Genomic DNA, 16,192 nt, shown 5'->3' on the forward strand with positions numbered 1-16,192 from the left:
GGAGTGCATTTGTTTCCTCGCTCTGTCCTCTCCCTGTACAGAAACTCTTGGCCTCCTAAAAAAATGTCATTGTGATCAACCAACCATCTGTTCTGGTCTAGTTGCTTCTATAAAAATCACCTTTTTGGGCTGAAGAGTAACAGCCTTCTGCTGAATACCTCAATTAAAAATCTATTTAAAAAGTTACAGTCAATCCTTCTAAAAATAAACACTGAGACCTAGAGCATATACAGAAAAGAAATAAGGTGTCATTGAAGGTGCCTAGGGCTACAGATTTGCTACCATAGTTTGAGTTTTAATTGTAACGAGTTCCCAGGCCATAGAGAGAACACAAGACGTATTATCCTTCTCCCTCAGTAACTGATGATGGATTCTTTTTTCCACGGGACTGATAAGAAACTTCCTCTCCACCAGCATTTACAGCCATATTTTGTGACATCACCAGGGAAAAATAAAACAATAAAGAGAAGAGTCTTTTGGATTTTGCGTTCAGCTGTAAATATCAGCTAACCAGGTAACTGTGCATCTCTCTGGAGTTGATGCTCAAAACCACGCCTGAGTGATTGCCTACAAAAATATAGAAACAAAAGGCCAGCATTAGTGTATTTTAGGCACTTCACAATAAATCCCCCTTTTATTCCAGGGACAAGTCAATTGCATAAAGAGAGTGGCTTTATCAAACAACAGGTCAGGTGAAGGTTGGTGCAACAGGTCCATGTACCTACAGCATACTGTCGCGCAAAGCTTTTATTCATGGTGGTGGATTTGTGGCGAATTCCTAGGGTCTCTATCTCAGTGACAGCATAAGTTGGTTCTCTTTGTGGCTTAAAAAGGTGTGGTTGTCTCGAGGGGTGCAGGTGAGGGAGGAGAATGGAACCTGAGGCATCCATTCAACATGCCACTGACCTGCGACTGGACACTGACCGGCATCAGCAATAAGGGAACTCTGTAGCTGTTCAAGTTGCCACTTCTCACAGAAGGAGTCACTGCAAGGTAATGGTGTTGAGGAGTCCCAAGGTGGGGGTTGCGATAAAGTAGGCAACATAAAATATATAGAAAACAAAAAAAGTGGATGGGTGAGTCTGGAAATACTGTACTGTGGAAATTCAAAAGTTATGAGAAGAGAGAGAACAAACAGAAATCCAGGCTGTAACTCCCTGCAGTGCATGGAGTGGAGGCTGCTACCGACATCTCCCAACAGGGAGGGAGAACGCTCACCAGAACTAGAAGGGGTCTCCATAGCATAGGAACCTTCTGCAAATCATGTTGTAAAACAGAATTTAATATAGAGCAGGGATTATAACATGTGTCATACTCTATCTAGACAGATAAAATAGGAGAGTATCATTAAGAGGAATATTTTCTTGGCAGTACTGGGCAATCCCAGAGCTAGTAGAAGTACTGCAAGTAACAAAACAGTACAGAAAGCAGAAGTAGTTCTGTGTCTTAAAGTCTTGTGTCTAAGAACTGTAGCCGACAAATATGGATGACTATAATCCACAGAAACGAACTCTTTACACTCTGCCGGAAATGTTGCTGGTGCTGGCAACTTGGCAGAAGCACAAATCTCCTCGAGATCTGCATTTGCTGTCTTAAATTTCACATCAAAACGTCATGAACTTTCACTCTTTAACCCTAATACTGCTCTGCCCAGATAGAAGAATTTTTTTTTCTCTGAGTAAAGAGTGCAGGATAAGCAGAGATTATTTCTGAACACATTACAAATTAGAGTAGCATTTCTTTATTCCAGCATCCCGAGCTGCCTTATATAAAGAGGCCATAAGGGATTTTCTACCATTAAAAGAGGTTATGCATTTGTATGTTACTGGAGTGTTTGAATGCTCCACTTTAATAGCCAGGTCTGCAAGTACTTTGTTAGCATTCAAGCCTTCTCCTCTAAAGACCCTGGAGATGAGTTGATCAAACAATTTTAATACAGACATTGTTCCTCCAGGGTTGTTTTTGGAACTAACTCCAGTAAAGTTAGGAGCACAATCAAGATCATCTTGGAAAATCTGAATGAAAACACAGTGATACTCATACACAAAGGTTGTCAAAGACAAGACAGAAATACATAAATCAAAGCAAGACTGGATTCTTCCCTTGTGCTCAAAGCTAAAACCTCCAAGAACCTAGAAATAGCATGCAGTTCATCAAATGAAAATAAAGGAATTGACAACAAAAGATAAAGGTGAAACCCAAGATAAAAAATATCTCCTCTGCCGAAGTTCTGTTCTGTCCCAGGCTACCTCTGGTGTATGTAAAACTCATCTTCTTCCGTGGCTTCCTGAAGATATTACAGTTGCCTGTAACACCATGAGTCTACTGCTATAAATCCCAAAGGCTTTTGGGTTATCTGACTTATTTTCAAAAACTGTATAGAAATGGAACTGGGGATTTTTCCATTATCCTACACTTTTCAGATTGGAACCTGAGCAGTCTAAACACAATGGTAAATTTAAAAAGAAACAAACTTTATAGATCAGCACTCCCATGTTACATTAAAAATAGCCACAGGGTGCCAGGATGTGCACTTCCACCTGACACTGAAATAATTTGCACTGAGAGATGTTCATATAAACTTTCCCTCATAGGTTCCTTATGACCACCCTATGAATACTAGAAAGTTACCAGCTAAATTAGGGAAGACATGATATTTTTTATACTGGAATAAATTTAATGTTTCTAATCATGAAAACTTTAATTGCCACTGGAATGTGATGGCAAATAAAGCAATGGATCTAGTACAATTCATCTGAAATCATGGAAACATTGACTTTATAAATCATTCTGGCCTAAACTGCATTTTCCACTAATTTGGGGGATTACTAAGTTAATTCAACTGTTACGTATTGTATCCTGTTCCATCAAATATAATTCCTCTCTAAAATTGTCCAGGTAAGTCTCCTGGCATTAAACTGTACTGTCTCTGTACTCATGCTCTATGTAGCATGTCACCTATGCATTAGTCTGTATCACAAGCAAGACAAATGAAGATAACTGAGATAATCCTTTGTTAGTGGTGTACCATTTGCTTCTAAGACTGAGCAGAAAATGAAAAAAAAACCCCCTAAAATGAAAACAACAATTAAAAATCAATTACTTTTGAAAATTGATAAACTAAAAATGAAGTTACCTCTTGCGTTACCTAGTGTTTGAGAGTCCAGATCATCATCAATAAACTCCTCACCCTGGATGATGTTCTGGGTGTCCTCACTATGATTAACAGGGCTTGTCATCTCCTGCTCCTTTTCGTTGTGCATTTGGGCATAAACATTTCTGCCTGGCAGTTTCCTAAAACCAGACAAGGAGAAAAAGTCTTGTGATGGAGTTCCTTCGTGTCATGCCCATGCTGGCATCAGACCAGAGCTCCAGCAGAGTGAAGTCGTTCCAGAATCACAAAACAGCACCAGTCCCACCCTTCCCAAAGTTTGTGTTCACAATCTAAGCTTATCAACTCCTTATTCTCAAGTCAGTTTTATGTAACTGCCTTATCACAATGTTCATACCAACGTAATAATTAAGCATCAATTTCTGACTAAGATTGACAATGAACAATACTGAAAAAAAATTGCTAAAGTCACAGAAAAAAATATTTTAAGAACTCAAGCAATAAAAAGGCCCAACAGCCAATTCTTGGCTCCAGGTGTCTTCAGAAACATTAAGCTGGGTCACAATCATCAACACATCTCCCTGGTGAGATGGGCTGACACTGAAGGGTGATAGCATCTAATGGCACTTTCATACTCCATTAGGGTTGAGGAGAAAGAAGCAGGAAAAATCCATGAGACAGGGAATGGAAAAGGAGCAGAGAATGAAGAACCAGGAGGCCAGGACCAAGGGGTAAGGAGTAAGGAGGTAAAGAGGCATTGATAAGGCCAAATAAGAAGACAAGGGAGGTTGCCAAAGTTCAGCAAGAAGCACTGAAGGAGTCAGTGTAAAGCTTGGCCCAGGACTACTGAGAACAATTAGACAAAATTCTCTATTGCAGGCAGCATTTAATTCATTCATTCCGATTTTAATCTGGGGTGAGGGTGGAAAGCATGTTATTAAATGGCTCTATCAGCTTTAATGAACAATTAGCACCATGGCTGAGACTGGGAGGCTTAAGACTTAGTATCGATAAAGGGTTCTTAACTAGATTAACTTAAATTAGATTTTGTAAAATCAAAGGGAATAATCAGGGACTGCTAACTTAGCAATAGAATTTATGGTTTAAGCATTTCTCGAGAGCCATACCCTTTGCTGCAGCAGCATTCACCTGCAATCTACCTGGGCACATAAGGACATCCTTTCCAGGTCACACTTGTGATTAGGGAGTTGCTGGTTGTGAGCTCTGTTTCCTACACTGCAAGAAGCAGCTTGACAGCTTGATCAGCATGACTGACAGCAGATCGTGACTGTCAGAGTCTGTGCTTAAACACAGATTATTGCAATGGGCAGACATCAAGAAGAAAAGAAAAAATGAGGTTGAACCGGTGATGTTAAGCTGCAGTTTCTGTTGAGCTCCTTTAGACAGCGAGAAAATAGAAAAAGTGACACTAATTTTTAGGTATCTCTCTAAAAACAACCATCTTCTGCTCCATATTCTGGCAGCAGTTTGAAAGCTGGATAAATACACAATTTGCTCTGTTTTCTCAAGGCTCTTGATGTTGACATGTCTTTAATGTAATTTCAGATGAAAAGTTCTTTACTGGTTGCACCAGCTTATTTTGAGATAAAAGTTACTGCAGCACCATCTTCCATTGCATCAATGCAATTAGAATAAATAGAAATTGCTAAACAATGAAAGATGACTGAAGACAATCTCCTCTCTTTAATTTGAACTATACAAGAGATTAATTGCATCCTATGTACACATATATGTAACACAGACACAAAATCATATATATAAAGAAATCAGGTATTTTATCCTATCCTATTTAAGCAGCACAAAGAAAGAAATCTGATTGCTGTTACTTCTTTTCTGCATCTCAATGAGCATGGAGAAAATAAAGCACAGCACTAACCAAAGGCAAAGGATAAAGTTGGAAAGAAGGTCTGATAGCACAACAGGTCCGAGGGCTTCTCCAACACACCTATACACATAAACCGAGCCCTGCATCACTGTCCTCCCACTAAATGGATGAAAAAAGTGGTTCTTAAAGGGGGAAAGACATTCCTCATTACAAAACAGATACACTAGATAATTAACTTTGATTTTTTTCTCTAGGGCCAGAGACTCCAGACTGTTTTTAATATGTCTGCTAATGAAACTGGTCATGTGGAAAATAATAACCCACTCAATCAGATCTGCACCAAACCTGTCAAATTGCTTACTTTCAGTCCACCACCAAAGGGAAACAAAACCCAGAAGAAAGTCTTCGCAACACATCTGCAGACTTAGCACGTTTGTGCCACCATTAGAAGACCTACTCCAAACTGTATTATCAAATTATTTTTGACATAATAAACATTTACCCATCTCTAACCCATATGGCACATCAGACCTTAGCAGTTAAGTAAAGGGAGTAGAGCTGCTAGTCTGTTTGCCCAAGCTGAAGGACCTGTCTGAAACCAGGCCAACAAGGCGTGTCCTTTGGTATAAAGCCTGAGGCTTCAAGTCATGTCTCTGGTAAGACTCTTTAAGTGAACACCACAATCACAACACATACTATTAAACATAATTTTTGAATGAAGAAACTTCACAACTTCACAAATAACCATACATGTAACTTCTTTATGGGTTACAGATAAAAGAGGAAAAGTCATAAGCTGTTACTTCTCACTCACCTAAACCTCATGAGCCCAATCCTGCTATTTACATATCCCTTATGGAAGGTACAAAGTTGAGGTACTCTTCTGTACATTCCTTTGCTTCTCGCACTTACAGGGCAAAACATCTTAGATTGTTACACAGAGTATGGATGGGAGGAAGGAGAATATTACAGGTCTCGTGAAGGCACTCCATGTGGGCATTTGACGTTTTCTACATCACAGAGATCTCTACGTGTTTCACATTGGTTCAGGAAGAGACTCAACCAGAGTGAAGCAAATGATAGTCTGAGCCTTGTCAAGAGGCATTTTTAACACATGTGCCAGATACTCTGTTTATATGGGACAACTGCACTATGGGATGAAATAGGATGCAGATACTGAATCCTTGCTCAAGACGGGTCTGATTCTGGCAGCTTTCCAGTTGCTCCTCACGCTGACATGTAGGAAGGAAGCTGCTACCCCTAATTATACAGAGATAAATTCTTGTGCACCCTGATGTACTTTGCTCTTCTTACAGAAGCAATTTATGTTGAGACCAACATAACTGTTTGAAGTAGGCAGAGCTGAAATGCTGGGGTCTGCATAAAAGACTACTGTGAAAACATGACGTGAAATTTGACCCAACAGATTTATATCAGCAATATGAAAACTGAAAACACATTTATAAGAACAGAGGAAAAGATTATGCTATTGGGGTTTTACTCTTCAGCTGAAAATGCATGTGCTTCACATCCATCACTGGAGACAATTACCTCTGCTGAGCAGCACTCCATGGTTTACATTTTTAGTTCCTTTGCTTTCTCTAGCAGTTTATTTCAATCAGGAAGAAGACACATTCATGCCTGCTTTGCAGGCCATAAAAATATAAACTGGAGTCTTAATTCTGCACAGAACTACAAATGAACATCACAGCACATGGCTTTCACCAAGCTCTCCAGGTTCCACACCTTCTAGAAGATATTCCAGAAAGTACTTTTTTTTCCCTCCCTATACTCACAATATTTAATCAGTTCATACCTGAAACTATTTTCACTTAAAAATGTTCAGCAGTAAGGAACAGCAGGAGGAGGATGAGATACTGATTCCCACCCACTTAAACTCCGCAGTTTATTTAGCTTTCAATTCCTTCCTTTTGGAGCCAATATTCATTGGCCTCTATGCAACTTCATTGATTTTCCCGAGCCTTGATTAATATTCTGTTTAGTATAAAAAATAGAAACATATTCACATGGCTAAGGATTATTATGGAATAAATAACGTAGCATTCTCTTGGAACTTAAACAAAACTAACAACAATAATAATCCATTAAACACAATACTTTATTGTGGTGTTGGCTTTGTTATGTTTGGATTAATGTTCAGATGACTGACTCCTCTGTCCTTTAAAGTACTCCTGATTTACTTGCCTCTTTCGTTTCAGAAATCTTTTCTACATGCTATTACTTTGATTTCTGAAGAAGTTTTTATGAAATATTATGAATCATTGAATTAGTAGCTGGGGTTTTTTTATAACTAAATGACATGGATTGGGACTAAACGTGCTCTCATGGAACATAAAAGCAGTATAAGCAAGATGAGGGGAAAGGATAGCTTTTTTCGGAGACTGAAAATGAGATAGTAAGTCAATGAGGCAGAAAGATAACACAGTTCCGCTCCAGCTTGTCAAAATGACCGAGGAGGGGGTTCATTTACTAAAAGTGGCACTTCATAGTGGTGGGGGAAAAAGGAATACACACAAAATGGCATCAATTTGGCTAAAGTAAACTGACAGCGATTTGTGAAAACAATGTATGTGGCTTTAAGCATATTGGCGGTAGTCTGCATACAAATTAAAACATGAAGTTTTTCATACTCTTTTGAGAAGATTTGCTACTACTAACCAGGTAAAATAACTAAGCAGAAAAGCCAACTAGTTGCTCTGGTTTGGCTACTCTAATATCCTGTTGTTCTACAGAAGTAAAAAATAAGAAAAGGATGATTTCAGGTCTTCCACTGGTAACACAATGATTACATGGCAGCTTTGATGTGTCTAAAACATAATTTATCTTTCCTCCACTTTGCCTACTGTAGACAGTGATATTTGCCTTCTCTGTACTGTTGCCCAAGACACCACACCACAGAAGCTTGCTCTGCAAGGATGAAGAAATCTTCTCTGGGTGCCAACTTGAAATACACAAAAAGCATAAACATAGTTTCAAAGGAAATGAAGAAGTATATTTTTACTGAACCCAATTTAGTAAATATGGGATGGGATGAGATGGAACAGTATGGTACGGTATAGAAAAAATATATACATGTCGCAGATTCGCATTAAAAAATAGACCTGATTTCTCAGAAAATATTTTCCAGCTGCTTCATATTGTTCTGGTCAAAAGAAGCAGCTGCAGTCCACTTTACCTGGGTGCTTAAACAACTGAAGCACACCAGTGAGTATCGTAACATACTGCTTGCTTGAGGCAAACAGATTGCTTGATTGGTGATTTCCATACTCAGAAAATAAAAGCAAAGAAAAGGCAAATTATTCTTGCTTATCCACTATTCATGTTCGCTGTCTACAATGTCTCTTGTATCACAATCACAGTCAAATTCTGCAGCTGGAGCATTACCTCCTGTTTCTTGCTGCCGTGCTGAAAATTTCCCCCCCCAAACTATCTAAACTAATCTTTGTTCATTTGTGGGATATGACTAGAATTAGTTTTTAAAACTAGTTAACTAATTAAACATTTATAATTTTAAATGTACTTTATCTAAAGCAACTAACCACTCCCGGTATTGCCAGGAGTCGTTCCATGAGCTCCAGGGACTCCAGCACCAGTTTTTCAAGCACATGTTCCCAATGAGAAGCGGCCAGATGCACAAACAGGCCATAAAATGGGAGGAGGGGGGGGAACGACACAAGACACAAAATTATAAATGCTTACAATTTTACTGCATGTAACAGCAGAGCGCAGCAGTCTTCCTAGTCACTGCTTAAGTGTTGGGGATGAGGGCATATCAGAACCAATGTAACCTACAGTCACCTAGTCATTCGCCTGACAGCCATGACAGCTCTGATTATCCAGAAGACCCTATAATTTTAGTTTTGATTAGAGCAGTGGGGAATTACATGATTTTAATATTTTCTTTTCACTAGGCATTCCTTCAGGACTGATGAGACGGTGTTGTTTTCTACCATGCCTATCAGTAACCAGCCAAAATACCACTACCTCTATGTGAACTTGCCTCTGTTTTTCCCCTACTACCCTACTTAATTAAATAAAATACACTCTTTGTTTTAAGCATATGAGGCATCTAACACTGAATCTTTTGCAGGATTGTTATTTTTAGATTACTGCTCTCCCCCAATCTAATTTTGTGAAATTTACTTCTTGTGAGGGAGACCAATTCCTAGTGCTGGGTATTGTAGTTTTCAAAAAATGAGAATTAAACAGGAGCAGCAAGTTTCATCATGGCTGTCTTGACTGCCCTGAAAGATTCATTAAAAAAGTGATATTACATTAGTCCCTCATGTCTCGGCAATGCTGTCTTTCATCTCACAATTCTGCTTGACAAAAATTAGTGTTCTTACAATACGAACTTCAGGAATAATCTGGGCATGGAGGGCAGGTGACCATGCCTGGGGACAAGGGGCCTAAGCACTTGGGAACCATTGGGCAGTTTGGGCAGGTTTCTCCATATTCTATCGAAGCTGTACTGTGGTATACACAGAAGGCCCCTATTTTCTTTACTTTTCATCACAAGCCCTGAACGAGCCTCTGCTCGTTGCAAATGCATGAAATGCCGTTGCATATGAAGCAGTAACCTCCCTGACAATCCTGTCACCATCATCATATCTGCTAGCCAGTCTTTGCTTCTTCCATCTTTCCAGGTAACAAATTAACCTTGATGAAGGAACTGTCCTTTGGGCCATCAGAGAGAGAAAACAGTCCAAGGCATGTCCATGCAGTCTTTTGTAGACCTCCTGCTTTTCCTGTGCCCCAATGCCAGTTGCCAGTCCTGCAAGTCCAGTTAGTGCAGTAGTAAAACTAAGATTAATAAACCTTTGTCTGACTTGGGGAAAATAAAAGGCGTTTTAACCCTTTTCTGAAGGGACTATCTATCAACTTACATACGTGAAAGGAAAGCATCACCAAATGCCTTCCATCTCCTCCTTAATTTTGTGAATCACACATAAAAATTGTGGATAGTATTAACTTTTCAACACCTTATACATGTCTGCAATTTCTATGTGGAAATATTTCATCTTTATATTTGCATGTGTTGTCTGAGTTACCATAGGGCCCAATAAGTGTTATTCTGCTGAAATTATCTCTTAAAATTGAACGATTTTTTTTGCCTACAGCATTCTTTCAGCAAAATAATTTTTAATATACAGTCATGTAATATTGACAAGCTGCATTGCAACTTGCAACCTTTATACTTATAAAGGACACTCAGTTTCATAGTCTCAGTCTCTATGGACCACTTTCCAGACTTAGATACTCAGTGTACCGACTTTAAAGAGACTATACCCGCAAGTAAGTACTCCATGGGGATCCAGCAATTTATCATCCATCTTTATAAACACAGGAAAGACTTTTTTTAAGGGATTAAAGATTTGGGTGGGAGAGGACTTCACAGGGAGCGCACGGGGAAAAAGTGTTTTTTCAAACATAGCACCAATTAGGTGCTTAATGTTCTTTGAAGATCAAATTGCAAATGAAGGATGCAACCAAAAAAACCTGTCATCTTGTTAAAGCTCAGCACAAATATTTAAAATAGTTCTGTCAGATATCTCAGAAACAGATATAGTATGGACTAAAATCGAATACTGCTGCATGGTCATTCATCAACGCCAAGAGCAGTTTTCAGGCTTGTGAAAAACATTTGAATGTATCTCACAATTCTCTTCATCTAAATTAACCACCCACAGAATTTAATTGCAAATGATTTTCACAATTTATTTATAGAAGTATGAGAGACATTAAAGCTTGCAATTTGCAAATTGTACTATCGTTTCCTCCTTATTAAAATCTCTATTTACAAAGCAATGGTTCATTGGGCATTTTAGAAAGAACTCGGAGAAAATAATTCTTTTCTTCCTTTCTTGAATATTTTATACTTCTTTTGCCGTGCAGTAACTGTGTCTGTTATTTAATTGCTCTCATTTAAGTGCTAATAAAAGATATAGATCATACCGCTTTCGAAAGATATTCCAAGCAAGTTTTATGATCCCACACTACAAACAGCAAATTCTCCATGTATTGCTACTGAAATAATATAATTACATCACATCAACCATTTTTATGCTTTTCCTTGCTGCAGGCACCTAAAATGGCAAAATGGATTTTTATTCAGTTGTAGGCAGTCTGATACAACATTCTGTGCTTTGTCCTTTAGAGCAATCAGCCACTAAGAAATTTACATGCTGTGATGAGAAAATGAAGAGATTCTTGGAAAAAGGGGTTTTCTCTATTGACTTAAAAAAATCTTTTCTAAACAAACTCTTACTTAAATGCTATCTACGCTTATTGCTATCACAGACTCAATGCCCCCACCATTTCTATAAACCTACGTTTATTTCAAATAAAAATAATCTTCAAAGAATGAAACAAATCAATAGGACTCCTCACTGAGTAAGGACATCAGGATTTGATGATGATGAAGGCTTGTTTCCAGTATGATCAAACCTAATAGCCTCTAAATGCCCCAGAGATACAAAAATAACAATAGCACAGCCAATGATTACACAAACTCGTCAACAAGAACAAAACTCTTTAAATTGCAGAGCACCCTAGTAGCTATGATTAAAATAAATTGCCAACTAAAGTCGTATCAAAGCGTCAAAGGCTGGCATGGTACCCCCTGTCAGTTTTGAGAATATGTCTCTCATAAAGGCCACTTTCAGAATTATTTCTTCTCTCAACACACTCTAGAGTCACATTAATGCTAATCTATTTCCACCGCTCTCTCTGTGTGGCACTGCCCCAGCAATTAAAAAGAGAAACTCCAGAGAGCTACGTGTTTTGATAAAATACCTTTTTAAAGCAAATCAGCATTGCAGATGCACTCATTGTCCCAATAGCTTTAGTTTATTCATAAGTGTTAGGAGTAATGAGGTAGGAATTAATCAGGAATGATATTTTAGCTCAGATGTTTTTCTTGATATTTAGACAAGCTGAACAAACTCTCCATAGTTCCCGTATTGCTGCTATTGAACTTGGAACACAGGAAGTGAGAGCATGCAGCAGTGCAGCACCTTGATGTTTGAGAAGTTCAGAAGAATATGACTTTCAAAGTGATGGACTTTCTGCAATGCTTCACGACATCTCCTTTTCAAATAACAAACTCTGTTTTGCTGCTCTGTGGATAAATCTGATTCTTAAAATGTGTATGTTGGTGACTAAGGTTTACTTGCCTTTTGAACTTGTAGAGGATGAAAGCCCCAACTGCGACTAGACAGATAACAAAGAGAACCACAATAGCCCAGTAGCCACTGCCGCCTCCTATCCTCCGAGAGTCTGAAATGCAAAACAAAAAATAATGTTAGTACATTGTCTTTCAGATCACATTCTTGGGCTTTTTTTTTTTTTCTTCTATTTAATTGTCAGGTCTAATTGTCAGGTTATTTGTGTAACCTCTTCTTTTCACTGCATCTGTAGCCTCTTCAAAAAAGCAACAACACAACATTAATTGGTGACTTGTGACTGGAAGACAGAGGAAAAACAAATAAAAACCAAAACAAATGAAAAGCAAACCCCAAAGATTTAATTATTTGCATACTCACCATTTGTTTTTTTTTCTAGAAATCCATAGTTATCATAGGAATTTACCACGTAACCTAAGCACATGCGTTGCAAAAGGCAGGTCTATATTAATTTCACAGATGGAGAAACTAAGTTCCTGAACAACAAATGAACTCACCGCACTGGTAAAGGCTGGGATGAACATGAGCCTCTTTCAGTCCCAGCCTTTTTATGCTGGATAATGAATGTCAGCCCTTTAAACCAGATGAGGTACCACAGCCAAACTGTAGCATGGTTCTACACTCAAGACTAGATAAAAAAGCTTTGTCTTCTACAGAGACAGATAAAATACCACACCAGTATTTGCATAAACTGATTGTGGTCAAGCAAGCTGTGCTCCCACAACACATTGAAATAAGAAAGAATATATTATGTGATATGATATACAAACAAAAATTACAGGACATTCTAATACAAGGTTCGTGCAAAGCTGAATTTTCTGGTTAAAACATAATTTTAACATCTCTGTTCAAAATACACACACATGTATGCACACATACTCTCTTCAACCAGTTTCCAGGTACATGGTGAATCCAGAGATGCAGGAAGTGCATGCAAAAAACCTGTTTCCATTTGGTTTAAACACAGAAAAAACATACAATTTATCTCAGTCAGGATTAGCAATGTGGAGGCCCTAAAGCAAGCTTCATGTCAGTTGGTGTGAAGAACAGAGACACAATGCAGAAATGCAAGACTATGTCCCAGCCCCTGGACTTCTACCTACAGAGTTAACAGCTAAAGTAAAGAAACTCTGCTTTTTCAACAGCCAGTGCAGCCAAAGCGCTTCAATAACATGTTTTTTCTGAAGCCTGGTGGCTCTTCCTTGTATAGTATAGGTATTTAGTTAATGTCATGGTTACACAAAAAAAAATAACCTTCTGAAACAATCATGAGGTATGACAAAATGGAAATATGTAAGAAATATTTGTTTGGTGGTGTGTGTGTTAATGAGTACCAAATGAAAATATATCCATATATATGTGCATGTATGTATATGTATATATTTACATACATATAAATACACATATACATTTATGTGTGTATCTATATGTAACAAGTACCAAGTAATCATATACATATGTGTCTACATGTTCATATCTGTATTGATATGAAGATTTTTCCCCTTAACTGATCAGAACTTGGTCAGGCATCTAAAGGTTGGTCTGTTGGGGGCTTTGCTTGTATATTTACCTGAATCGGAGTCAGCTAAAGTCACTAACACCCAGTATCCTCCCCTCAGAAAGAAACTGATGTTGTGTGCATTCAAGGCCTGCTTTACAGCCGCTATTCTCTGAAAATACAACAGAGAGAATATCAGAAGTCTTGCACTCTGTTCCACTTTGAAAGACTCAATGCTCTAAAAAGGAAAACATCTGGTTCATTAAATGGTGAAAAACTCAGAAAGCATTTGTCAATGATGAGCTGAAATTTTAAAGAAATTCCATATGTAAAATTATGTAAAACTCAAGCCATAAAAGCTGAAAATGTCAAATCTTTATAGCCAAATCTTTCTTTCTGCTAACCAAAGCCTTTATGTACACCCACTATGTGACAGACAGCATGTCATTTGCACACGTTATTGGATTTTCCTTGGTCGTAACTCACATGATGCACAATCCATATTAAGAACTCTCCATTCTTCTAACCTAATAGAAGAAAATCTGCAACGTCACTATAGATTTCTTGCTATGAAAAGTCACCTCTATTTGATAATAAACTGTGTGCCATAACTTACTTCACCTCCTTACCTATAATGGGATGGATTCAATTTATACCTGATTTTTAACAATACTCTATAGAAATACATACATCCACCCATGTGGAAAAAATCAGGATTCCACATATTTTTCTCTGGTGGATACAGCACAGTAAAATATTTTATGGGGTGGAACCATTAAATATACCATCATATCCCAACCAGACAAAAAATTGTCTGAAATTTCCCTTCTACTTGCTTGTGTCTTCAACATGGGCAATTTTCTAAATGATCAAAGCTAGTTTTATACTTTATGCCTTATAATTTCGGATATGACTTCCCACAGGATGCAAAATTAGAAATACGCTTTGTACCCATGAAACCTTCACAAGTAACTCCTTTTATCATATTATCAATTATGCTGCTCATCTTTGACAGTCCTTTGCAGTATAATAGATAGAAATCCCTGTATCGTCTCTCATGTTATGGACAGAAATTACACAAAAGTTCAAATTCAAATGTCCTCACTCATATTGCAGAATACCTAACTTATGAAGCCATTCCACTGATTTTATTACACTTTTTTTTGTGGGGGAATGACTCAATGCAAGGGTTATGTGTTCATGACCTCCGTTATTTTACAAGCCAATTACTCTAGGTATCTCCTAAGTATTTACCTTTTTGCCCAGACTCTGAAAAGAGAAGGGGTATGACAACTGTATTGGTTAGCAGTCTTTAAAGTGATGCTGGCACCACTGAAATACTTAGTCCATGTTCATTCACATGTTCACTGTATACATTGCAGGAGGGAGCAGTGCTTTAGGCTAATCTGACTTTCAGCCAGTAAATGAAGTTACTGAGCCCCATAACTTTGGATACTTCATATTTTCTGGCAGGTTGTTTGAGGAATCCAACATCTGGTCTGGTTTTTTGCTTAAGTGACTAACATTTATTATTTCTTTCCCCACTCCCGGGTTCCCACTCAAGCCTACATGAACTACACTTACACATGTCAAAAATCTGAACCTCATGTGAATCCAGCCAAAGGTTCTGACTTACGTATTTCACTGTGAGATTGATGGTTATTTCAGTACTCGTGGGGTTGTTTTCTGCCTTGAGGTATTTACTGAACAGTGTGCTACCACCTCTCCAACTTTTTAAAAATCAAATCCAGTATTTGGAGCTCCTCCCTAGACTCTCTAAGTCTAGGATCTGAATTTTCTATCTTGCTTTTCTACATCCTTTCCAATGATAATATGTGAACACAATGGCTCCTGCATTGTGGTATAATAATGCACAAATAATGACACTACTCAATCTCTTACCCACTTATACATTTGGGGGTGTGACTTCCCCTTTTTGCCAAAGCTACTCACTGGGAATTTTCACATAGTAGTTTCTCTAGGTAGAGCCCCAAATCTTCCTCAGAGCCACTGCTTTCCAAGCCATACTTTAAATGCACTTTAACGGACTCTCAACTGGACTCATCTCACCCAACATTAGACATGTAATGGATGTGCATAAATTAAGTGACTGAGTCATCCTCTAAAGCAAATTATTAGAATGAAATACTTTTGAAATTGCTGTTTTCTTAAAATCAGGTTAAATCACACTCAGCTTTTATTTCTACATGCACAAATTTGAAAGAAAAAAAAAACTTTTGACAGAATGGAAACAAACTTCAAAATTATCCAATGGGCTCATACCCTGCCAAATTACTTATGATCTTTATTGCTGGTTACTTTTATTAGTAATGACTCCTATTCTAGGCCTCTAACTTCACAAATAGCATCAGATCACAATACTTCATGTAAAACACCAATAGAAACTCCTTCAAGTAGGTATTCTCCGCCTGACCAAGAAATTATTGCCTTTAACAATCTTTCTGAAATCACATAATATCCCAAATATAAAAACTTTTCAGCCAAGAAGAAATAGTTTCTCTTTAAGGCAA

General features: G+C 38.0%; 1 protein-coding gene across 1 annotated transcript in view; it reads right to left on the reverse strand.

The window, feature by feature from the left end:
• Positions 1 to 543: 543 nt before the first annotated feature.
• Positions 544 to 16,192, reverse strand: part of SORCS2 (sortilin-related VPS10 domain containing receptor 2) — a 99,164-nt gene continuing 83,515 nt past the window's right edge. The window contains exons 23-27 of the mRNA XM_010134095.1: positions 13,734 to 13,833; positions 12,155 to 12,257; positions 3,137 to 3,294; positions 907 to 986; positions 544 to 567 (exon numbers count right to left, since the gene is read on the reverse strand). Of these exons, the coding sequence (XP_010132397.1) occupies positions 544 to 567; positions 907 to 986; positions 3,137 to 3,294; positions 12,155 to 12,257; positions 13,734 to 13,833 (465 nt within the window). The remainder of the gene's footprint in view (positions 568 to 906; positions 987 to 3,136; positions 3,295 to 12,154; positions 12,258 to 13,733; positions 13,834 to 16,192) is intronic.

Source organism: Buceros rhinoceros, unplaced genomic scaffold (assembly GCF_000710305.1).
Source record: "Buceros rhinoceros silvestris isolate BGI_N320 unplaced genomic scaffold, ASM71030v1 scaffold8084, whole genome shotgun sequence".
Lineage (NCBI taxonomy): Eukaryota > Metazoa > Chordata > Aves > Bucerotiformes > Bucerotidae > Buceros > Buceros rhinoceros.